The 27067-nt window shown below is 32.0% G+C and overlaps 1 protein-coding gene across 2 annotated transcripts in view; it reads left to right on the top strand.

Moving 5' to 3' along the window:
* Positions 1 to 27067, top strand: part of Ap3b1 (adaptor related protein complex 3 subunit beta 1) — a 239841-nt gene that overhangs the window by 95340 nt on the left and 117434 nt on the right. For both annotated transcript variants that reach the window (XM_005328985.4, XM_040271866.2), the window contains exons 9-15: positions 1696 to 1793; positions 2011 to 2065; positions 2147 to 2218; positions 4832 to 4894; positions 7984 to 8116; positions 14123 to 14232; positions 23320 to 23496. In XM_005328985.4, coding sequence (XP_005329042.1) covers positions 1696 to 1793; positions 2011 to 2065; positions 2147 to 2218; positions 4832 to 4894; positions 7984 to 8116; positions 14123 to 14232; positions 23320 to 23496 — 708 coding nt within the window. The remainder of the gene's footprint in view (positions 1 to 1695; positions 1794 to 2010; positions 2066 to 2146; positions 2219 to 4831; positions 4895 to 7983; positions 8117 to 14122; positions 14233 to 23319; positions 23497 to 27067) is intronic.

Raw genomic sequence — 27067 nt, 5'->3', positions numbered from 1 at the left:
CAAAGGAAATCTCAACATATGAAGAATGTACAGTTTACATTCTTGCCAGTAGGATTAGACTTGTAATGGAAAAGACCTTAATATTTGTCTGTAAAAAATATTAAAATTAAGCTTCAGCTTTTCTTTCGGTAATGTACTAATACTAGCCAACTGTATGTTTTAGTATTTTTAAAAAATGACTATCACCTTGTAGACTAGATCTATCATTAATTGACATTTTCACATAATGTTTTAAATTCAGGAAAGTTTATGCTGTAGTTAAATTATCTTTATAAATTACAAGTGAAGAAATTAAATATTTTTATATTTCTAAAGTTCCCAACTAATATCTGTAAGCTACTTCACTCTTGTAAGAAAGTATTTTAGGGGTGGGATTGAACTCTTGTCTAGCATATATGACAAAGGGTTCATCCTTAGCCACAGAAATATAAACAAGTAAAATAAAGGCATTCTGTCCATTTAAAACCATAAAAAAATTTTAAATATTTTAAAAGTGCTAAACAAAAATAAATTTTAGGACCCTGTAAACTGCATTTGTCTTAAATTTTTTTTTATTTGTTATTTTTTGATATACATGTATTTTGACATATTTATACAGACATAGAATATAACATATTCTAATTACGATTCCATTCTTACAATTGTACATGATGTGGAGTTTCTCTAATGGTGTATTCATATGTGAACACAGGAAAGTTATATCTAGTTCTTTCCACTGTCTTTTAGAAACTGCATTAAAAAAAAATAGTTGAAAGTGTTTTTCAGTTTTCAAAGAAACTTTTTACCTCAAGCACCTTCATGTGCTGTATACTATTTAGGAATACATAAAACTCCTGCCACATATTTATCAGGTCTTTATGGACCTAGTAAAAGTGAAGTAGTATTAATTCCTTTTTTATAACTTATATTTTTTGTTGTTTTTTATTTCACCTATTTTTTACTGTTATCCTAAAAAATCTGGTTTCATTTACAAAATCATGCTTACAATTCTGTAACGATTCCTAGTCTTAGCAGCAGCAGCAGCAGCAGCAGCAGCAGTACTAGGATGAGCATGGAGCTTTGTTTTCTGCTGGCTGTCACATCTTGGGCAGTTCATTTAACATCTATTTTCTTTTCTGAAGATAAATTAGTTTCCTAGTGTTGCTATCCAAATTGCCACAACCTGAGTGGATTAAAACAACATGAAAGAAATTTTATTAGAAATTTATTAAGAAATTTAATCTCTTATGTTTCAGGAAGCCAAACGTTCAAAATCAAGATAGAAATAGGACTAGTTTCTCTTAGAGGTGCCGAGGGAGAAACTGCTTCTTTCCTATTCTCTAGGTGGTTTCTGCAACTTTGGCATTCCCAGCCTTGTAGAGAAGCTTCCCTCTAATCTCTGCATCTTCTTTACCTTGCCTTTTTCTCTGTCTTGTAAGAACACTTGCATTGGATTCAGGGCCTATGCCAATCCAGCCAATCTCAGTCTTTACTGACATCTGCTAAGACTCCACTTCTCAACAGGATCACTTTTAGAGGGTAGACATGAATTATTGGGGGGGGAAGCTTCTCTAACTCATTGCAGAATTACACATTTCATTTTACTTCACTGGGATTTTAAAGGAGTTTAAAGGAAATAATGTATAAGAAGGTATTTGGAATTGTAGAGTGCTCAAATGTTCAAAGTTCCTGTTATTTTCATGTTTTATTTTGTAGGTGGTTATGGCAGTTGCTCAGTTGTATTGGCACATATCACCAAAATCAGAAGCTGGCATTATTTCTAAATCACTAGTGCGCTTACTTCGTAGCAATAGGTAGGTCATGATTTTATATTGGTTTTATTCTTCATTATGATGTGTCACGTTTAATTTTTAGTACTTTATAGGAAAAATTCATATTAAATAAAGCTTAAATATGTAAGATTTAGTAGAAACTTTGAATATTATATTTAGGAATTTCATTTATTATGAAGTTACTGCTCAAGCTTTTTCATTATTATACTATTTACTTAAAATCTCTTTTAACTTCTAGGGAGGTGCAGTATATTGTCCTACAAAATATAGCAACTATGTCAATTCAAAGAAAGGTATGTGTATTGTGAATATATAATTTAAGAAGCAAATTCATGCATCATATATGTATTTACATGCTTCTTTTTTCAATTTAGGGTATGTTTGAACCATACCTGAAGAGTTTCTATGTTAGGTCAACTGATCCAACTATGATCAAGACACTGAAGGTGTGTATGCTTTTAATTTTCAGATACTCTTAACACTGTATACTTTGAAGAAATATTTCTGTAACTTCTAGCGTATGCAAAATGGAGTTCAGTGTAGATACATTCAAGGATTTTTTTTACATATTCCAATCTCTATTATTACATTGCTAGCTACTGTGCTACATAAAAAATATAAAGTTAAGGGGCTAGGGTCGTAACTCGGTGGTAGAGTGCTTGCCTAGCACGCGTGAGGCTCTGGGTTTGATGCTCAGCAGTACTTAAAAAATAAATAAAACTAAAGTTATTGTGTCCATCTACAACAGAAAAAAATTTAAAAATATATAAAGTTAAGACAGTGCTACCTACCTGTACCTTGAATAACTCACAGATTATTGAAAGAGTAAATAGATAATTTTTGTACTGTGTATGTTAAATGATAGATTGGATTGAGTGCTGTTATAAATGCAATGATGAGGCTAATTCTCTGGGAGAACTGAGAAAGGTGAAATTTGGATGAACTTTTTTGAACTTTCTGTTACTGTTGCTAGGTGGATTGGTAGGTTGAAGTTGGGATTAGACAAATAACAGTTTGCTAACTTGAGATTATGAAAGAGTATTTTCAGGGAATGATAATTATAATCTAGATTACCTTTAAATATAAAGCTGTAGTGATTAAACCCTTTGGCATTTAGACAGAAAAGTAAATAGAATAGACTAGAAAACCTAGGAACATAGTTATGCATATGAAACATTTCCACATTTTTTAAAATTTATTTTTCTTTTAATTTGTTTTAATTAGTTACACGTGACACTACAATGATTTTGACATATACATTTGAATCAGATGGGATATAATTTCTCATTTTTCTCAGTGTACAGGTTGTAGAATTACATTGGTCATTTAGTCACATTATATACCCACAGCAATAATAATGTCTATTTTATTCTGCTGTCCTTCCATCCACATATGTTGTATTGTATAAAAGACATTACAAACCAATCAGGAAAGGATGACCTATTATTAAATACTGAAGTGGAAATTATTCACATGAAAACTGAGTTTAATGATAAGAAAATTTAGAACACAAATTAAAGGATACTTTACCAAAAACTGGTTTATAATTATGAAAAGTTTTGAGGTTATGAAAGTTGAACGACTAAAGAACTGACTGAAGGAGACAACTAAATACTGTATGTGGAATTGAATTGGATCCTTTCATTATGCATTATTAGACAATAAAATGCATAATTTACAATTATAGTATATAAATTGAAGACTATAGCATAGTCTTCAATTTGTAGACATTAATTTTAATTTCCTGATTTTCTTGATTTTTTTTGTGGTCTGCAGAAACTGTCCATGTTTATCAGAAGTACATATGGAAGTATTTGGGTACAATATAACAACATATTAGCAACTCTAGTCTCAAGTGGTTTAGAGAAAAAACAGTTCTTTGTATTATACATGTAGCTTTTTCATAGATTGTTTTCACAGATTGTCTCAGATTGGTTTTTTAAAGTTGTCTGAAAAGTTAAAATATTCTCATTAAAATTAAATGAATACTCAAATTATAACCTGTAGAAAATATTCCAAATATATAATAGAGAAATCAATAGCTTGTACGCAGACTATGTAAAGAACATTTTCGACATTCTGTGTCTTTTAATTAGAGTATTTAAATCATTTACTTTTTTTTTAAAGAGAGAGAAAAGAGAGAGAGAAAATGTTTTTTGTAGATGGACACAACACAATGCCTTCTTTTTTTTTAATGTGGTTCTGAGAATCGAACCCCTGTCGCACCCGTGCTAGGGGAGCACTGTACCGCTGAGCCACAATCCCAGCCCAAAATCATTTACTTTTAATGTAATTCTCGTTCTGAATGTGTTTATGTCTACATCTTTTGTTTTCTGTTTGTCTCGTGTATTCTGTTCTCTTTTTTTGCCTTTCTTCAGATTAATTTATTTTTACGAGAAAAACCAAATATTTTTAGTGAGCCATTTGAGATGAACTTGTAACTTCACATTTATATCTGTAAACCCAGATAATTAAAGGATCTAAGTCTTTGGGATGGTAGGAGATAGGAGTGTGAAACAAGAGAATTATTTGTTTTTTTTTTATTAGAAAATAGAAATATTACATAAATGTTGTTTCCTAACTTCATTAGTGAAAACAAAAGTCAAACTTGCTTAAATTGTTTAGTTTAATTAGATTTAAATTGTAAAGTTAAGATAAACAGTGAAGATGTAGGCTTCTGCTTTTCTTAATTATTTTTTTGAGAACTATATAATTATCTAGTCTTCAGTTTGTAGACATAAGGAAACAGACTTAAGTTCACTTGAAGAATATAATGCCTTATCACATTTGTGACAATGTGAGTTTTATTTAAAAAATAGAAATTAACTTTGAATTAAATGCCTAGTTTTGGGCTGGGATTGTGGCTTAGAGGTAGAATGCTCGCCTAGCATGTGTGAGGCACTGATTCAATCCTCAACACTACATAAAATAAAATAAAGATATTGTGTCTACCTGTAACTAAAAAATAAATGTTTTTAAAAAAGATAAATGCCTAGCCTCTATTAATTCATCTATTTATTTGTGTTTTAAGATGCTTCTTTTCTCTTTTTCTACTGTAGCTTGAAATTTTGACAAACTTAGCAAATGAAGCCAACATATCAACTCTTTTACGAGAATTTCAGGTTTGTATACAATACTAATTATAAAATAATGTTTAAAATATGTTCACTTGGGACTGGGGTTGTGGCTCAGTGGTAGAACGCTTACCTAGCATGCATGAGGCACTGGATTCAATCCTTAGCACCACATAAATATGTAAAGATATTGTGTCCACCTAAAACTTAAGAATATATATTTATAAAAAAATAAAATATATTCACTCTTACATCTTTCTCAATCTTGTAATTGTATAATAAAATAGTGATTTGGGACAAGATTAACAACTATGAAACTGACAAATTTTCAAGAATAAATATAATTTAATTTAAAAAAGAATGGTATTTTATTTCATTTGATATTCTTAAAATTTGAAAGATATTAGCTTTTAATTCTTTGTTCAAAATTTTGTTTCTGGTAAGGATTCTATTTATCTACACTATCATTATATCTGTTGACACTATCATCATAAGTAGGCCTTTCTTTACTCTCCATGCATGAAATTTTGATTGTCCCTATTTGTTTGACCTTTGACTTTTTAGGAAACTCTTAGCTCATGTGGAACACAAAAGTCTTTTGGTTTATACTTGTTCTACCATAATTTTTTAAATTGTTGTTTTTATATTGATTTTTTAATTGCATTTTTAAACTATTTGTACTGATAGAAGAGATGATTCCTACCCAAATTTCTCTAAAAAGTATTATTCAGTAATTGTTTCATGGACATTATACCCTTTATGATAGAAGGGTCAGATCTAAAACCTTAGCAATGGAACACAGCAATACAAAGCCTTGTATCATTGTTGTGAGTTTTATATCCCCTCAGCAGTTTCTTCACAATGAAAAACTACATTCTACCCACTAACAAGAGTTCTTAAAAAAAAAAATCAAACCTCAACTTTTTAAATTTAACTTATTTTGTTGATATACTCATCCTTAAGACTATATTAATTTTTTTATGTGTTCACTATATTTATTTATAATTATGTGATTTTATACTGTTTTCAGGAGTAGGAGAAATTTTTGAGATGTCTTTGGGTGTTCTAAACTGGATTACTCTACTTTTTGTGCTGTATATTTTTTCTAGAAAAATTCCTGATAAAATTGGGATGTTTTTAGGCCCATTTATATTCACATGCCTGAAAATATAATATTTCAATTTTTTGTCCAGTTTTCTTGTAGCTGTAGGTTATTGCTTGAATTTGATTCTTTTTATCACCCTCAGTGTAAGTTTATTACATTTATTTTATTTTTAATGTTTCTTTTTGACTATACATAACATTAGGATTCATCCTAACCTAATTTAAAACGCATGAAATATAATTTGCTCTAATTCAGTCCCCAGTATTTCCCTTTTCCACCTTGCCTCCCTCCCCTGTTTCCTTCTCTCTATTTTACTGATCTTTCTGCTATTTACTTTTTTTTTAATTTTAAACTTTTTTTTTAGTTAGTGTCTTGTGTCATTCTTATAATTTTATTATTTTTATTATGTTTTGGTCATTTTTAATCTAATCAAGACCTTTTTCCTCTTGTCCTTTGTATCTCTTTGGGTATCCTTTCATTGTCCTTTGTCAAGTTATAGGGATTGTGGGAAGAGAGTAGTGGTTAGTTGGGTTTTATAGAGTTTATTCAGTTGCTCTATTTCAGAATGTTGTTAATCCAGTTATTTCATTTACTGTCAGGATGTTTATTGCAGCCCATGTCCAGCCAAACTTTTAAATACATTCTTTCTTCAACTTCATGTACTTACTTTTGTTTATCAGGGTGTGTGTGTGTGTGTGTGTGTGTGTGTGTGTGTGTGTGTGTGTGTGTATGTTTCACTGGGAATTAAACCTAGGGCCTCACACAATGCTAGACAAGCATTCTACCACTGAGCTATGTCCCTAACTTTCCTGTATTCATTTGTATTACTGTCTAAATTTTAATACCTTATTTCTCTGTTTATGTGTTTTGTTTGTGGTTATGTACAATTTGTTTTTAATAACTCTGAGTAAAATAGGGAGTTTTTTCTAAAGATTCATAAATACATTTTTATGAGATTTTAGTAATCTATATAGAAATATTTTAAAATATAACTGGTCTTCATGGAACTAATTAATTTCCTTAACATTTAATCAGTTTCTTGGTAACATTGTTACTAAATTTATATATTTTAAGATATCCTTAGATTTTCTTCTTTATTTGTCATTTAGATACTGTTTTAATATATATTCTTTTTTTGCATTTTAGATTACCATAGTGTTAATTTTATATTGGTTACTTCTCATTTGAGTTTGGAAATCTTAGAAATTTAAGTCAAAAGGGATTTAAAATTTCAGTTATAAATAATATATAAAATATAAAGATGTATTTTAAAAGTATATCATTTCTGTAAATAATGAAAGCTTAGTTTTAAATTAGGAAAGTTCTAATCAAATTGAAGTTACATAGGTTAGATTAAATTTTGTGAAAATATGTTTGGTTTTGTACTAAACCATTGATTTCTTTAAATTTTATAAATATACCACTTATAGTATATTTTTAAAGAAAACATTTTAAAATTATTTTGTTTTACTTTATTTTAAACTGCATATTTATTTATTTATTTATTCAAGTACCATTCACTGTAGCTATTGTAGTTTTACAACCATTCTGATACCCTTTGAAAGTAAACTATTAATAGCATATTGGTTCTTTTCTTCCTTTTAGCCCCATTTTTAGATTTAGTGTTTCTGTAAGAGTGGGTCGTGTTCCCCCACCCTGGTAGATCACAGATGCTGGTGGTTTAATGAACTGAAACCTCCAAAGAGAGAATTCTCATCATCTCTTTCAACCTTGCCCTAAAACTAATTGCTATCTTTGGGTGACTGCTCCCCACTATCTGTTTTGGAGTCTCAAACCATTGTGGCCACAGGTGAATGAGCCTGGTTTGAAAATGCGTCTTTTCTATAGGCACAGTCTTTAAGAGGGGGAAAAAGAAAAAACAATTGAGTCATCAGTTGGGCATCCTGTTGTGCTTTAGAGAATATTATGTGTTCGGGAATTCTTATGCATTGACAAAGCTTAGTAAAATAGGGTTTTTTTGAGTTCACTTGGTAGCACCAATGTGTAAAGTAATTTAAATAATATTTTTTAGACCTACGTGAAAAGTCAGGATAAACAATTTGCAGCAGCCACTATTCAGACTATAGGCAGATGTGCAACCAACATCTCGGAAGTCACAGACACCTGTCTCAATGGCCTGGTATGTCTGCTCTCCAACAGGGATGGTAAGTTTAGAGTTTTATTTTATCTTCCAGTGCTTTTTAATTTGAATACTCTTAATATGATCATCAAGTTGTAACCTTTTATATTTTAGTTTCCCTGTTCATCAGTAGTATGGTGATAGACAAATATCGATTTAGTCTTGAAACGCATATTCTACTTTTTAAATAAACTAGATAATTCACAAACATTATTTGTCTTGCCTCTACTAAGAAAATTCAATTCATTTTACTTTTTCACTGTTTAATCACCTTCATTGTAATCCTTTCCATAAGGGTTCTATTTTACTGTTTTTTAATGACACCTAAGTTATGCATAATATTGGTTCACCTGCAGAGGGTGCTAAAAGCAGGCAAATGACTTTACAACCTGAAGAAGTGGCTAGCTCAAAAATATATCAACTGCGTACCTTCTGCATTTTCCCTCAGAAATAAATCTAATAATTTTATATTCAAGATTAAATAGATTTAAAAGCTATCAATTTGGACTACTTCATGTTTTTAAGCCAAATAGTATCTAAGCAATCTAAGAAACTAGATGTAATATCTAATAGAATAGGTGACCGGTGGTAAACTGTCAGTTCTTTCTGTGGCTATGACTTTAGAATAAGTGGGGTCATTTATAGAGAAAAAGAAAGGTGAGTTACCTTTTTACCTTTCAAATAATTTATTTAGAAGATGTTCATTATGTATTTAATTAAAATGAGATTTTTAAAAGAAGAAAAGTATAATTTTCTCTGTAAAATCATTGAAATTATTTGTGGAATTTTAAATATAATTATGTCATGTCTAGATATAGATATATATATGACATATCAGTAAAACAACAAAAAATATTTTTAATATTTTATTTGAAAATATAACTTTTCATTACAGTAATTCTGCTATTCCCAGACCTTATGTAGATTATGTTTTCCCACATGGCAGATTTTTTTTTTTTAAGAAAACTGTAATGTATTTCTCATGAAAAAAATTGAAACAGTATTTATTCCAAAGTAGCAATAATTTTTGTTGTAAACATAAATTTATCAATTTGGGCCTATAAACTCAAGATATTATACTGTAGAACATTTTACTAGACATAATGTTGAAACTTTAAAGTGCCAATGAAGATTGTCATGGAGATAAATAAAAAGTCTATTATATAAGGTAATTAGAGGAGATGGATAATAAATGTCATCTATCTTATCTATTTCAGTTTTTAACAGTTGTATCCTTTTTCTCTCTGCTTCTAGGTCACACTTTAAAATGGGACCTTAAAACAGTTTTTTATTTTCCTTTACCTTTAATAATGACTTCCTCATGACCAAATAAAAACACTCCTTGGGAAAATAATTCTGAGACATTTAATTTTGAATCAAGATTTTGAATCAAGCCTGGTTCCCTAGAATAATTGTTCTTTTAAAATTTAGTTGCATACAAAAAGTATCAGAAATTAATTTGGATACTAATATTTCTTTTCAAATAAAAGTTATATTGAGATTTTATCAATTTTAGTTTTTGATCTTTTTTTTTCCAATGTGAAATTTTCAAGTTGTCTGCTTCAACATAATATTAATGTTTCCAAAAATATTTTTTACTTTGGTTTAAAAGATAAATATTATACTCCTATAGCATTTTTAGGGAAAATACTGTCATAATTTGATAATGGAGGACTAACATCATTTATAATCACTTTCAAAATGTAGGAGGATATACTAATTTAAATTATGATGTTTTAATATTTAGGCTTTTGTTTTTAGCAAATCAGAATTCTCTTTACATCAATGAGTGCTTTGCTGTTGTTCAAAAAAATTTTTTGTTGTTGTTGTTTAAATATTAACACACTTTAATTGAATTGTCCAGTTATGGTTGCATAATTATTGTTAGCCCAAAATATGTGAGTTAACTGTCTTTTTATCATATGTACTATACTTTTTGTGATACAGATGCTCCTCAACTTATGACAGGGTTGTGTCCCGATAAACCCATCATAAATTGAAAATATCAGGTCAAAAATTCATTTACTATACCTAACCTATCAAACATCCTCACTTACGTATATAGCACACTGTATATTATGGATTGTTTTCCCCCATGATTGTGTGGCTGCCCATGAGATGTGCTTACTACTGCTGCTGCTAAGCATCTCCAGTGGATAATTATGCTTCATATTGCTCTCATTAGCTCTGGAAAAGATCCAAAGTCAAACTATGAAGTATAGTACGTAATGAATCTGTCAATCAATTTTCCACCATGGTAAAGTTGAAAATTCATAAGTAAGAGACCAACTGTAGTTTGGAAATCTGGTTCACTAAAAGTGAGGGTTAAAATAAGTAAGGAAAATACTTATATTAAAATCAGTAATACTACAGGAAATAATAATATTTAATAATTTTTATGTGACCTTTTCTAACAATAGACCTCTTTCCCCTTCTTATTAAAAATATCTAGTTAGGAACAAATTCCACAAATGAAGCTTCAGTTTCTTTAAAATTTATAAGACATTTTGGGGCTCTAAAAATATTTGAATCTTTTGTTTTATGAAATTAATATGTCATAATTTCTTCATATGTAAAGTATATGTAAGTCTCAGGAATAGCGTTTAGACTCTTGTTTTTATAGATATTGAATGTATCCTACTCGGACCTGTAGTTATCCACTACTCCCAGTATTGTTGACTTCTACCTTATTGGCATGGGAGAATCTTCTAAGCAGACTTGAAGCTTACTCTAAGATAGTGTATTACCATTCTTTAAGATTAATTTGATAAACAAATTTCTTACAAAACTTTAATGGGAGAAATTTATGTTTCTTTAGGCTTACAATTATCCTAAGTAATTTATTTTAGGTACATGTTACCAAAAAGTTGCTTGTCTGAATAACCCTATTGCCACCTACTATAAACTAAAAGGTTGGGGTAGAAGACTACTTTTAAAATTTGTTAAGTTTTTTTTTTAATAATTCAATAAGCATTTGCTGAGGATTTAATCAGCTGATGTGTTTAATAAATGTTGAATAGATTCATTTAGCTTATAAAAGATTCCTGCCTTTATGGAGTCATAGTCTAGTAGAAGAAGACTTTATAAAATAAATATACTTCAGTCTTCCCATTTACAGCCCCTTAACTCTGCTGCCAGCTATTTGTTTACATACTACCTATGTTTGAATGTTAATTCTCTCTTGTGCTCTATATTATTTGTTTGTAAAATGGGGATAATAGTAGACTATACTTTTTAGAATTGTTGAGGACCAAGAGAAGACTAGGAAAGATTCGGAATATAGGATTATTTTATGCTTCTGGTAGAGTAACAGCATAGTGCTGAGATCTTTGGAAATCAGGAGGGAATGTAAAGGAAAAATATGGTGGAACTGGATTAATTGAAGGGAATGAGAAGGACCTGGTATAGGCAGAATGATATCCACCTCCTGCACTTAAAAATTTTGTTTTTGCCCAGGTTCTAATGCCTGGACCTGTGACTGTGTTACCTTATATGATAAAAGGGACTTTGTTGATGTGCTGAAGTTTAGATTCTAGAGGTGGGTAGATAATTTGAATGGGTCCAAAGTAATCCAAAATAATTCTTATAAGAAAAAGGAGGCGGCAAGAAAGTCTGAAGATGCCAGAAATAAAGATCAGAGTGATGTGACTGCTGGAAGGGGATCTTAAAACAGGGAAGGTGGGTAGCCTCTAGAAGTTGGAAAAGACAGGAGATATATTTTTGCCCTAGAACCTTCAGCCCTGTCAACATTTTGATTTTAGCCCCATAGGACCTGTGTTACCTTTCTGGCTCCAGCAATATACGATGATAAACTTGTGTTAAATCACTGTGTGTTTGTGTGTGTGTGTGTATGTGTGTGTGTGTATTTTAACTTGTTGTTGGACATAATATCTTTATTTTATTTACTTATTTTTACGTGATGCTGAGTATCAAACCCAGTGCCTCACTTGTGCTAGGTAAGTGCTCTACCATTGAGCCCCAGCCCCAGCCCCCGTTTGGGGTAATTTTTGACAGCTACAATAAGAAACTAACTCCAAAGGATAAATGATGTCACATACATATATCAGCTATTTACAATCCTGCCTCTTCATGAGGATTATTACAATTACACAGCACTTGTTTTTACTTTGACAAGTTTTATTATAATATACTTTTTAAAAAATTATTTTATACTGAATTTTTTAAAACTACACTTACCATATTTTGCTTTGTGTAGTACTTATTTACATAACCATTTTTTTTCTATCAGAATATAAGTTGGACGAAGAGTCTCATTCTGCTTTCTCTCGTTTTTCCTTCTACCACTGAGAGATAGTGGTATATAAAAGTAGAACCTGCTCATAGTAACACTGAACATTATTAGAAATAGAATGGTAACCCTGGTGTTGAGTTTGAATTATGGACAAAGGCATAATTCCAGTGCATTTCTTTTTATTTATCTTTTAAATGATAATAAGGTAGCTATCTTATATTACAATAAGAAGAAAATGAAATATGAAAATGTTTTGTGAGCTAAAATGTTAATATTAACAATTATTTAATATTTATTGATTTTTATTCCAATGTAAGAGGTATGCAGTTTGAAATACATGTGTTTAATAATGATTGTAATGATAATGAATTTTGTTTGTATTATTAAAGGGAGCTAGATAAGAAAATATATCTCATAGAAAAAAAGTAACAGGACAAAAATCATGGTATTTCATATGCAGTTAAAAGAAACCTTTGTAGTATGTCAGGGAATTCCTAAAATCTATGAAACTATTAATTGGAAAATGTCAAAATTATAAGTAAAGGCAGTCTTGGGTTTACCTCTTTGGTGTCAGTGGCTTTAATAATAGTTTAAATAAAATTCATCCCCCAAGGTCAGGTGTTCAGCTAGTTATATTACATTTCTCTACTGGTGCCACCAAAAAGGTAACTTGGATCAGTGATTAGCTACATTAGTGTGACAACTCAATCCCAAATCCCTATTTGAGGATCTGCTTCTTTGCCACTTCCAGTAGCATTTAATTATGTTAGTTAGATGCTGTCAAGAAACAGCACATTTAAATGGGGTGATTAAAGAGAAGTTACTGAAGGACTGTTTATAAGGTATGGGCAGGATTAAGGGAAACCAACAAGGTATAGTGTAGCACCCTTGGGCTAATGACTAGCAATAGTGGAAAGCCTTTACAACACAGAATTAAAGAGGTGTGTGGGGAGCAGAGCCACCTCCCAGATCTTAAGGGAGAGATCTAATTACAGGAATAGAGACTTTCAGTGGATGAATGCAGGTGCTACTAGTGATGCTAGCAGGGAAAGAATTCCTAATAATAAATGCTCCTCTCACCCCCAACCCCCTGTTATGCTTCCTATTGCCTATACACAGCTTTAGGCCAGGGACATTGGAGTCTGCCTGATGGAGTCTACAGGTCAGTCTCTGAGGGCATAGAGTTAGGGAAAGATAGACAAGAGTGGGTTTACAAAACAAATAGAGGCAGTCCAGCTCACAATTCCACCCTTTTTGGCTCTGTGTTCTAGCATGAAGTCCATGCTGTTTCTACAGTAATGCCTTTCCTACTACAATTAATTTTAACTGCTCATTTTTCTGGACAATACTTAATGAAAAAATTTTTAATTACTGTTTTATATTGAATGGAGAAAATGTTGTTTAGAGAATAATTATTTGATTGTGACTCATATTTGGTGGGAATCAAAATACAATTTTACAAGTTCTGGTTAAAAGCCACAGAAATTGTACAATATGATGAGCAGCATAATACAACCTCAACTGCTTTCCTGACAGAGAAGCAAAGATGAAAAAAGGGTAACAGAAGCTAGGAGAAAGCAACAGAGGTTAAACATTAAAGTTAAGTCATCTTCTTAAGACAGTTTTTACCCAAAAAGTCTGAGTGTGTATTCACAGTTGTATTTTTCATGTAGTCTTTTAAGACATGCAGAATATTTTGCTAATTTTACATTTCATCAAGCATATTGCATTTAAATTGAATTATACATATTTAATATGAATAATCTCTGTCTCTTTCAGAAATAGTTGTTGCTGAAAGTGTAGTTGTTATAAAGAAATTACTGCAAATGCAACCTGTACAACATGGAGAAATTATTAAACATATGGCCAAGCTCTTGGACAGTATCACTGTGAGTATTCATTAAGAAGTTTTAGTGTTCAGTAAACTATATTTTGTCAACATAAATGGTCATTCTCCAGTGTAGTGGATAAGAGAGTTGAGGTGTCTGGCTTCAAATCCTGGTTCTAAAGTTTCATACTATTAGGAGAGAATTACAGACCTGAAAAGGGGAAAGGATGGCATGAACCTTGCAGTGTTAGATTGGAAATGAAGAGAACAACGTGACCTTTGTGACTTTTTTTTTTAGCAATGTTATGTAGTGTGTAAGTGTGCATATATGTGTTGGTCTAAATTTGTGTTATATGTTAATATATATATTATATATATGTTTATATATAATTATGTGTGAATATATATATAACATATATAATTTCATACCATAAAATTTAACTTTTAAAAAAATTTTAATTTTTTATATATGACAACAGAATGCATTATAATTCATGTTACACACGTAGAGCACAATTTTTCATATCTCTGGTTGTATACAGAGTAGAGTCACATCCTTTGTGTCTTCATACATGTACTTAGATTAATGATGATCATCGCATTCCATCATCTTTCCTATCCCTATGCCTCCTTCCTTCCCCTTCCTCCCCCTTTCCCCTTTGCCCTATCTAGAGTTCGTTTAATACCCACCCCCAGCATATTATGGATCAGCATCCTTAAATCAGAGAAATCATTCAGCCTTTGATTTTTGGGATTGCCTAATTTCACTTAGCATTATATTCTCCAGCTCTATCCATTTAGCTGCAAATGCCATGATTTTATTCTCTGTAAATGATGAGTAATATTCCATTGTGTATATATACTACATTTTCTTTATCCATTCATGTAATGAAAGGCATCTAGGTTGGTTCCACAGTTTAGCTATTGTGAACTGAGCTGCTATAAACATTGATGTGGCTGTGTTCCTGTAGTATGCTGTTTTTAAGTCCTTTGGGTATAGACTGAGGAATGGGATAACTGGGTCAAATGGTGATTCCATTCCCAGTTTTCCAAGGAATCTCCATACTGCTTTCCATATTGGCTGCACCAATTTGCAGTCCCACCAGCAATATAGGAGTGTGCCTTTTCCCTCCACATCCTCGCCAATACTTATTGTTTGTATTCTTAATAGCTGCCATACGGACTGGAGTGAGATGAAATCTTAATGTAGTTTTGATTTGCATTTGTCTAATTGCTAGAGACGTTGAACATTTTTTCATATATTTGTTGGTTGATTTATGTTATCTTTTTTTGAATGAAATAAAAGCTATTTATTTTATTTTTTATTGATTTAAAAAATGACAGCGGAATGCATTACAATTCTTATTACATACATACAGCACATTTTTTCATATCTCTGGTTGTATATTGAGTATGTTGACACCAATTCGTGTCTTCATACATGTACTTTAGATAATGATGTCCATCACATTCCACCATCCTTGCTAATCCCCTGCTCCCTCCTTTTCCCTCCCACCCCTCTGCCCTATCTAGAATTCATCTAATCCTCCACTTCCCTACCTCACTATGGGTCAGCCTCCTTATATCAGAAAACATTTGGCATTTGTTTTTTGGGGATTGTCTAACTTCACTTAGCATTATCTTCTCCATTGCCATCCATTTACCTGCAAATGCCATGATTTTGTTCTCTTTTATTGCTGAGTAAAATTCCATTGTGTATATATGCCACATTTTTTAATCTATTCATCCACTGAAGGGCATCTAGGTTGGCTCCACAGTTTAGCTATTGTGAATTGTGCTGCTATAAACATTGATGTGGCTGTGTCCCTGCCAGTATACTGTTTTTAAGTCCTTTGGGTATAGACTAAGGACAGTGATAACTAGGTCAAACAGTGGTTCCATTCCCAGATTTCCAAGGAATCTCCATATTGCTTTCCATCTTCTGAGAAGTGTCTTTTCAGTTCCTTGGCCCATTTACTGACTGGGTTATTTGTTTTTTGGTGTTAAGATTTTTGAGTTCTTTATATATCCTAGAGATTAGTGCTCTATCTGACGTGTGTGTGGTAAAAATATGTTCCCATTCTGTCTCTATTCACTTGATTTATTGTTTCTTTTGTCGAGAAGAAGCTTTTGAATCTATCCCATTTATTGATTCTTGGTTTTAATTCTTGTGCTGTAGGAGTCTTATTAAGGAAGTTGGGGCCTAATCTGACATGATGGAGATTTGGGCCTACTTTTTCTTCTAATAGACACAGTGTCTCTGGTTTAATTTCTAGATCCATGATCCACTTTGAGTTGAGTTTTGTCCATGATGAGAGATAGGGGCTTAATTTCATTTTGTTGATATAGATTTCCAGTTTTCCCAGTACCATTTGTTGAAGAGACTGTCTTTTCTCCAATGTATGTTTTTGGCTCCCTTGTCTAATATAAGATAACTGTAATTATGTGGGTTAGTCTCTGTGTCCTGTATTCTGTACCATTGGTCTACCAGTCTATTTTGGTGCCAATACCGTGCTGTTTTTGTTACTGTTGCTCTGTAGTATAGTTTAAGGTATAGTGATGCCATCTGCTTCATTCTTCTTACTAAGGATTGCTTTAGCTATTCTGGGTCTCTTATTTTTCCAGATGAAGTTCATGACTGCCTTTTCTATTTGTAAGAGGAATGTCATTGGGATTTTAATGGGAATTGCATTAAATCTGTATAATGCTTTTGAAGTGTATGATACAATGTGTTTTGGTAAACTCATAAGATTATATAGTTATAGTTATCACCACTAAGTAATTACAGAACATTTTTATCACCCCTAACGAAAAAAATTCCTTTTCCAAAATTACCCAGCCTCCCTTTACTCTGTCTTTTGGCCACCACTACTCTTATTTCTGTCTTTGTGGATTTTTCTATTCTGGATATTTCATATAAATGGAGTCATACAATATGTGGCTTTTTGTTTCTGGCTTCTTTCACTCAGCTTGTTGTAGGATGCAGTACTTCATTTCTTTTCATGATAGATTTTGGTTTTTAAGTACCATTGTCTACTTAAAAGAAGCCAGGACTTCTTAAAGAAATGGCTGTTTTGAAAGCTAGGATAAAGAACACAGTGAATTTGCAACAGTTTGTTGGACCAACAACCACCATCAAAGGAGAAAATAGAAAGTGTTCAGAGAATAGACACATGTCAAAAGGACGCAATAGCCAGCTTGGAGGAGAGTGTGACTCCCATTGGCCAATTTCAGCAACAACAACAACAAAAATGATAGTAAAGAATTATAACCTATAGAATAGGTAAGACTATAAATCTAAGGGCAATAAACGGATGGATCAATAAATGAATGAAAAGAGGAGAAATGGAAACTCTTACAATTCAAAAATAACTAATAAATGTAGAAGGAATGATGGAATTAGAATTATCACCATCTGCCAACCATCACAATTGATTCAGACAATAATTATCAATAAATACTAAAAACTAGCAGGTGAAAATTTGAGGAGTAACAGGATATTTGCACTATCTCAAGGTGTGTTTCTCATAAACTACTTCTTAGTTACAAAGTTTAACTAGTGACTTATAATGAAGAAAACTGGCAGGCACTATCTTAACAAAATGAACCTAGTTAACATAGTTAGTATTGAGATCATGTATCTTTTGATATGAAAACACTGAAGAGAACTCAGCATCCGTGTCTTTGCATTCCTGCTAAAAGTGAATGATTTGAATCTAATCACTGGGAAGCATGAGACAAATCCATGCTGAGGGTATTCTATAACATACTTGTTAAAAAATGTCAGTGTTATGAGATGCAAAGAAAATCTCAATATTTCAGATTAAAAGAGACTAAAAATTTAGCACATGACAATACTATGCAGCATAAAAATTTGGGGTTTTCTATTGTAGGAGCAACTCAGAACCTCAGTAAAATCTGCAGATTAGACAGCAGTATTGATTTAGTGTTTATCAATTTTAAAACTATCTTGCTGTGGTTATATAAACATTTCATTAGTTTTAGAAATTTACATGGAAATATTTTGAATTATAACAAGAAATTATACCCATGCCTATAGCTTTTTTCAATTGAGTAAGCAACATATATGTGGAGAGACCAATAACACAAATGCAGTAAAATGTTCACATTTGGAACATCTGGGTGGAGTGCATCCAGGAATTCTTTTTACCCTTCTTGCAACTCTTCTATAAAACTGAAATTATGTGAAGAAATTAAATTAGGCCCTACTTCCAGCTCTATATCCTCACATTGCAGCCTCTATACCTTACTTTTCCCTGATAGTAAAAAACAAACAAAAAACCTAAGTCATAGTATTGTAAGTTTTACATTAGTTATTATAGATAATGCGCTTAGAACATTGCCTAGCACACAGTGGGGCTCCATACGTGTTTGCTATTATCTACTTCATATTCTTCTTTCATCCAAAACTAATGTTTTGAAGAAATTATCTGAAAATAATTTCATTTCCTTGCCTCAGACTCATTCCTCACCTCATCACAGTCTGATTTTTGACTTCACAGAACAACAATAATTCTGTTTTTTCCAAGGTCACTATCTTCTCCTTCTTAATCTACTAGATGATTTTTTTTCCATTTATTCCTTGATCTTCTGTTAGTATTTCACTTTGCTAGTTACTTTTTCCATTTTAAAAATTCTCTCTCTCTGGGTTCTGTTATTACACACACTGCTGGTTTTTCTTCTAAGTCTTCATCCATTTTCTTCTCCATTGTATTTGCCTTTTGCTATGCCTGACATTGAGTGTTGGTTTGTTCTCTTATAGGTTTGTGGTTTGCAAGAGAATAAAGATATTGTTTCCTTCTTTGAAGAGGGCTAATCTGTACTCTGAATCTCTTCAGATAGATATTTGTGTAGTGAAAGGTAGTGGATTTCCAGGTTTAAAAGCCTACCTTTTCTGACCAGTTTTAAATATACCTGGTGGCAATTTATTTTCCCAATTTAGGGAGTTATTAAAGCTTGCAGGGCAGTTACACATTTATCTTAAAGCTAATATTATAATAGTAAGACTCACATCAGTTGCTTAGCTTCTGAGCTTCTACTACCCCTTGCCAGTGAGTTACTTTGTCTTCATATCTACTCTTATGGTTGATTCTAATAATCAGAGCCAGAACTGCTCATAAAGATTGTGTTGTGTAGAGTCTAAGAGATGGATTTGAAAAGCAGATGATTTGGGTTCAAATTCAAACCTGAAAAGTCTGGCTCTTGTGGAAATAGCAGGGGTGGCAAAATGTAGCCTGAGAATAAGGGACAGAGTAAGTGAAGTTCATTGAGATGAAATTATCTACCTCCTTGATACATATGATAAATCTGAAGCCAGAACCAGTCTTGGCTTGCTGGCTGACCTTCTTCCTAATTTGCTGTACTCACTTTGTCTTTGCTTGGTAAAACAGTATGAATTCTGGATTCAAACTTGGAGTTCCAATCTTGTTTCTGGCCACTAACAAGCAATGATATGTGGGCAAGCTTTATAACCCCTTTGTTTCTCAGGTTTTTTTGTATGTCATGTGGGAATAATGGTAGAGCTTATTTTATAGAACCTTATCAATAATGGACTAAGAAATTACATAAGGTTCTCAAAAACAATGCCTGGCAAGTTGTAAGGTCTCATTAATGTTAGCTATATAATTAAAAAAAAATTAGTTGTAGGTGGACAGCATACCTTTATTTTGTTTATTTATTTATTTTTTATGTGGTGCTGAGGATTGAACCCAGTGCCTCATACGTGTTAGGTAAGCGTTCTACCACTGAGCCATAACCCCAGCCCCAGCTATGTAATTTTTAAAAGAAGAAAATGTAGATTTTATCATATTGAAGACTTTGATTCCATGGCTATTTAAGTACATAGCATAATTCAAAATTGAGAATTAAAGTTTAAATTTACTTTTGGAATTCATTCAAATTGAATATATTTGTGCCTATAGTATAGTTACCATATATGTTCTGATTGTGGATATTTTATCTTTTGGTGTGCCGTTTATATTTAATAAATACTACTTTTGGTGTTTAATAACGTTTAATGGGACAGGTGGGGGTTTTGTATCATAAAAGAACAATTGGGAGATGTATCTTTGAGGACTACTAAGTAATATTAAAATAGCACTTTATATCTTCCTTGCCCAGGTACCTCACTAGACTCCTTCCATTTCATTAAAAAAAAAAAAAAAGTTATCCTCCCTTGCCCTTCCAACCTAATGTAACTCAGGCTTAAGTTTTAATGTATACTGAGTCCAGATACAGAATATTGCATCTGATTTGCTGTTGGTGTGCAGTTTGTTTAAATGTCTACTGATTCTGCCATTGACAGAATCAGAATAAAAAAAAAATGATGCTTTTGCAGAATTTACTTTAGACTGTTGCACTATGCAGTGGTTGAAACACAATAGTTTTTAAGTTGATCTGCTTACAGAGTGATCTGTAAAATATTTCTAGATGTCTTTCTATAACTGCTGTGGTGGACAAGGAATCCCCTCGCCCCCCACCACAGGCAATTTAATGTGTTAAAATGGCAGTGGAACCTGCCTTCTTGTAGAAGATTTGAAAAGTGCACTTAACCACTTGCTAAGGGCATTTAGAATAAAGAATCAGGCTAAGTCATTTACAATCCAGTTGTCTTTGAGAATACTGAAGAGCAGAGGTTCATAATGAAAGTATTGTATCACGTATGACTGTGTGTGCACATGTGCCCATGCCTGTGTGGGTTTGTTTCTTAGCTTCGTTTTAGTTCAGTTTTCCTATTTATTCTGTGGTCGAAACAATCATGGAGAATAAAGAGTGACTAATTTTCTAATTTGATAGCTTCAAATCTTTTACAGTAAGTGACCATGAATTCATAGTGTCAGTGGTGTGCAAATGAGAGTACTGTTGACTTGATTGAAAGAGAGGGAGGGCTGGAATCTGAAAATCTTAGGATTCCAATTCTAGCAAAATGCACAGAAGTATTGTCTTTGTCAGTTTCCTAAGCTTTTTAATAAAATGCCATTACCAAGAATTTGGTATAAATATACTTGCATTGATTTTTAAATTTTTTTGTAGAGTAATTTTCTCTTACGAGTTTTTAAAATATTTACTACATGGGGTTTTTATTAGCTCAGTTCTTAGAAAATTCTAAATATTCTCTACACTACTATGCCCACAAATTTTCATTGTGGGCATTACATTTTTTTAGAAATGGAGATTTTAAATGTATACCTTATGAATGCGGAGAGTATTGAATGTTGTTATTTTAATCTTGGTATATTTATGAATATGAACAAAATCTTTTAAACCTTACTTCATTTTGGATTGTCTTTTTAATTACAAAAGAGAATTGTGTCTTACCAGAAGAAAATTGCTTCAAATGGAGAAATAGATTGTGATGTCATAGAATTCTAGTTTTTATTCTAGTAATATATAATAAAATATTTAAGAAAAATAAATCTAGCATAGCTGAAATCTGAAGTTGCTCATATATTCTTATTTAGAAGAGCCTTTCATTACTGAAGGCAACTTGAATTGCTCCATACTGGAAAATTTAATGTACCACTCAATTACTATTCTTTAGCCTAATTTAAAATAATAAATTGGGAGTAAGGTCTTAATGCAGTGTAACCTTTGGAACATTAGAAATAACCTCTTTCTTTCCAGAAATCAGTATACAGTAAGGATATTAGTTTTATCACACTGCATGAATAGATTTGTAATAGCACTTAGACCTTTTTTTATTTCATAAGTAGACTGATTTCTTGTATCTTACTAAACTTGTTCTAAGTATTAATTTAAAGATGAAGCTATTATAATGTTAGGAAACATAGATATATTTATTCTTGTATTTTAAAGTTTTTCTGATGACCTCATTTTGATTCTGGTGAATGATTCAATCTGCATATTTGTTAATATTTTTATGTTAGTTAGGAAGTAGGTATTTTGAAAGAATTTGAGATGGTAGATAATTGTGGTAAAATTTTAGTATGGAAAGGTCCTTATTCTCACTTTTTAAATAACTGTGAAAACTATTCAGAAAAATATTAAGACTGAGAAGTTGTAAAAAGATTTAATAAAAAGACTGTTGTCTTTTCTCATGATGCTACCATTTAATGACAGCCTTCAGCCTTTGCACTTATTGTAATAGGCAAATTTTCTATGTGAGGTGAAAATGTTCACAGAACCTAATTTACATACCCTCTCAAATTCCTTTTGGAATAGGAAAGGATACAAATAAGCAAATAGTAATAAAACTAATTTGCATACTCTAAAATGTTAGTCTTAATGGTACTGATGGAAGGTTTCCAATTTGTAGGAAAGCAGTGATTTTTAAGAAAACAAATTATATTGAAATGTACTTTATTTTTAAAACATAGTGCCAAGTGCAGTGTTGAACAATTTATCTCAATTTCTTCTGTTGACCAAATAACAGGCAAGGGTTTATGATTTTATAAGCAGACACTGATGATCTACAGTTTGATTTATTTCTGATACTGTAGATGAATATACCTAGAGGATAGTAACAATTTTGATTTGGAATCATAGTCCTAAATGGATCTGTTGACAATGTTATTCACATGTTCTCAAAATGTGGCTTGTGGACCACCTGTCTTAGGAATCATCTATGATGCTTCTTAACGCATAGATTCCTGAGTTTCACCGCAGAAACCTGTCATAAGAACCTTAGATGTTTTTGTGGTATTGAAGTTTGAGAGTTGTTGCTCCAAAGCAAACCTTTCTATAAATTGCTAGGTAATCAATATTTTTGGTTTTGAGGCCCTTATAATCTTCATTGCAATGACTCACTTCTACTTTTGTAGCACAAAAGCAGTGATAAACAATATAGAAGCATTTGCATGGTCAGTCAGATTTGGTCCAAGAATTTTCCAACCTTTGGTAGAATCTAGATTCCAGACCAGTGGTTTTTACTGTGTGAATCTTTCTAAGGCCTTCTCTTTGAAATCCATTTTAATTAGATTACCTGAGTTCTTATTTTTTGATAACTAAAGAAAATTTATAAATGTAAGAGTACTTCCTGGATATACACTTAAAGAATAAGTAGAATTAAGTTCTTTATAATATTTAAAATCTTTCCTATACTACTAATATTAAGGAGATTGTGATTATCTATTTCTTATATCTCTTTCTTATAATCTGTTTCTAATAGGTTCCTGTGGCTAGAGCAAGTATTCTTTGGCTAATTGGAGAAAACTGTGAACGAGTTCCTAAAATTGCCCCTGATGTTTTGAGGAAGATGGCTAAAAGCTTCACTAGTGAAGATGATCTGGTAAAACTGCAGATTTTAAATCTGGGAGCAAAACTGTATTTAACCAACTCCAAACAGGTAAGTGGATGTTCTTTAGTCAATCTATCTAATAAGTACTTTCCTCTTTACTCTGATCAAATAATTAAGGTCTGTTCGTGCCTTAACATGTACATTCAACAACAATTACTAGGACCTGTTTGTTTGAGGTTCAGTGTTAGATAGTAATAATGCAAAAAAAAAAAAAGAAAGAAAAAGAAAAAGGTATTCTATGGGAGAAAAGCATTTAAAATGCAATAGTATGTAGTATGATTTCTATAGAAGTATTGAAATACAGTGAAACTTCAGGGGAGGTATTGAAGATCTAAAGTAGGAGGAAGGAGGTTAGACAAACTTTCATAAAGTATAAGATAATTGACTAAGAGCTTGTAAGGAATGCTTTACTATATAGAATAAGGAAAGGGGAATGCAGAGGGTCAGAACCATAAGATAGGTTGAGGTTTGGGGAAAACTTTTTAAGGTGAGTCTGGAAAGGTAAGTGCTATGGTCGAAATGTTTGTGCGCTGCTCCCCTCCCATTAATGTGTTAATACTTCACCAGTATGATGGTGTTAGGGTCTTGGTGGGTAATTAGGTCATGAGAGTAGAGCTCTTATGAATGGATTTAGGACCCTTATAAAAGAGACCCCTTAGAGCTCACTTGCCTCTTCTATACTCTATGAGAACACAGTGAGAAGGCACCATCACACACACGCCCTCACCAGGCACAAATCTATATATGCCTTGATCTTGGATTTTCTAGTCTCCAAAACCATGATAAATGAATTTCTATTGTTTATAGTCTTCCCGGTCTATGGTATTTTATTATAAAAGGGGCTGAGATATTAGGCAGTTTGAGCTCATATGCTCTGTCAAGTTTAGGGACCTTGTTCTATAGGTAAAAGGGAAAACACTTAAAACTTCTCAGTGGTGGGATAATTTACCAGATTTGTAGTTTAGAATACTTATTTAAGTCTATTAAGCAACCATTGGCTAAAGGAGTCATTTTGTTCCTTTACTTACGAAGTGGAAACTGTTCCATCTTTTATTCTGTATCTGAATTGCTATTTTTCATGGATAAAGGACTTGCCTATTTAATAAGATTGAAAAAGGATTCTTGCACACTCACAGCTAGGTATCACAGTAGGCCTTATGCTTCTATCTCAATGGTTCCCTTTCTCTCTGTATCTAGCTTTTGCCTTTGTAATTTTCTTTTTCTATTTCTTTCTATTTGACCCCCTCCCTAAAACTCTCTGCCTTTCTCTAGTTCTGACACCCTTCAGTCTTTTATCACTCTGACTCTCTATTGCAGTTCAGTGTCTCTTTCATCTGTTTTATCTCTTTGTGTGTGTGTTTGCTGTGTGTGTCTGTCTCCAGCTGTGTGCCTTTGCTTGCCCATAAGTCATTATCTATTCTCTAGAAAGCTGGTGTTTACCTTTTATAATCCTCAGATTCATTTCTGTAGACTTTGGGATGTTTTTCATCTCTAATTTGATGTGAGTTTTATTATTGCAGCTTTGGTTGATTTGGTATACAAGGTTTGTAATCAGATAATTATAATTGTTGGAACATATTTTCATGATTTAAATTTAATCATTCCATTTTAAGTCATCTTTCAAAGAAACTAGGTAATCATTTCCAAGTGTCTTATAGATTTCTTCAGGCAATGAGATACTTAAAAAAATATATGAGTGATAGAAAGATCTGTGTTTGCTGTTGAGTTTTGTGTTTATTGATAAAATAGTACATTTCAGGGTTAACTCCCTGTGTTCTAAATCCATGTGGTATGGTACAAGTCATATGTACCATATGGCACCTAGAATATTGTGACTTTCTATTTGGTTTGGCCAAGTGTGTGTGTGTGTGTGTGTGTGTGTGTGTGTGTGTGTGTGTGTGTGTGTCGGGGGAGGGAGAAAGAGAGAGAGAGAGAGCTTATAGATTATTATAAAAGTGATATAAAATAGTATGCTAATCTATACTGAAAAAAACTAAATAAAGGTTCTTTCACTGACCCTTTTCTTCATAGCTACAAATAACCAATAATGCAGTATAGCACTCCTTATTTAGAAATTATAGAATATGTTCAGTTCTTTTTTTTCAGTGAATTGAAAGACAATATGTTGGCACTCAGATTTTTTTCCTTGAACAGTATTATTAATGGGAGTTTGGGATCTCAGCTTCTGAAGTGTTGTATATTTTAGAATGACACCTCTAGATAACCACAGTAGGCTTTACCACCCAGAGATGAAAATGCAGTGATTTTTAAAGTATCTTTAAATTTTTCACATAACTTGTTATTTTTAAATGATTAAATATAAAAGCAGATGGTTGAAGTGTCCTGTAAGATTGTACTCTGTTCTCTAATATTTCTCACTTCTCAAGAAAATGAGGTTGAGAAAATTAATCAGTGAAAATTAATACTGAAGAGTGGTTTTAAGCACCATCAAATTGATAGCATTTTTTAGTTGTATGTGTCATAACACATGCAGCTTTTTAGTTGTATGTGTCATTGAATAGGAAACAGAAATTAAAATGATAACTCACCAAAATATAAAAAAAAAGTTCTCTTGTTTATTTTAGCCATCTTTAAAACTGAACTAGGGAAACCAGGCTAGTGTTCTGAGGCTGCTTTTCATGAAATATTGATAATTACTCATAGACTTTATTTCTTAGGGTCTGGATATCTCAGTCAACATTCTTAGAATTTTCATTAGATTATTTAGTTTTAGAGAATGTCTTAGTTTATTTTTATAAAATTTAGCACATTATATGTATTTGTGTGCTTAAAGAATAATAAAATAATAAGCTTCACTACTTTAAAATGTTTTTACCCAATATTAAAAGGAATTTTAGAATAAATCAGTAGTCTGCTTTCAGTATGGCTAAGTAAACTCATATTAGTTTGATCTTAACATAGATAACAACAGTACCAAAAAAAACCCTCTGGAAAAATATAAATCAAAATGAATAAGCAAACACAACAGCCTGAAAATACAGACGAGTAAAGAAAACAAAAGCAATAAGATACTGAAGGGAAATTAATTTTTGGAAGAAGTGGGTGGCATAGTGTGATTTTTTTTTTCTGCTTTTATGGCATTTATCCAAAGGATAAACTGTGGTTAGCATTATATACAAAGACTAAAACTCCAAAAGGAATCCTTTAGTCCTTGTGCTGTGAAGACGTAAAGGACAAGATTTCAAGAAAACACACACTGGAAAGTTAAGGAAAACTTCTAGAAAGAAGATAATCAAGAGTGGAGGAGCCTCAAGATCTGTGATTAACCTTGCCCAGATTTCTGACCAACTCCTAAACCACACCTATACAGGGCAGATTCAGAGCAGCACAATTAAGGCTAAAAGAATGGAACAGAAATTGGAAACTGAGGGCCTGGAGTTGTGGCTCAGTGGTAGAGCGCGTGCTGAGCATGCGTGAGGCACTGGGTTCAATTCCTGCACCATATAAAAATGAATAAAGTAAAGGTATTGTGTTCATCTACAACTAAAAATATATTTTTTAAAAAATTCGAATCAGAGTTTGCACCTTGAACAGGGCCAGGCTAATCCCTGCTAAAATAAACAAAAACCCAACACTAATCCAAAGAGTGTGATAATTT

This window comes from Ictidomys tridecemlineatus, chromosome 1 (genome assembly GCF_052094955.1).
Source record: "Ictidomys tridecemlineatus isolate mIctTri1 chromosome 1, mIctTri1.hap1, whole genome shotgun sequence".
NCBI classification, from domain to species: Eukaryota; Metazoa; Chordata; class Mammalia; order Rodentia; family Sciuridae; genus Ictidomys; species Ictidomys tridecemlineatus.
The sequence above is the reverse complement of the archived record's forward strand: the minus strand, read 5'-3'. Positions and strand labels throughout refer to the sequence as shown.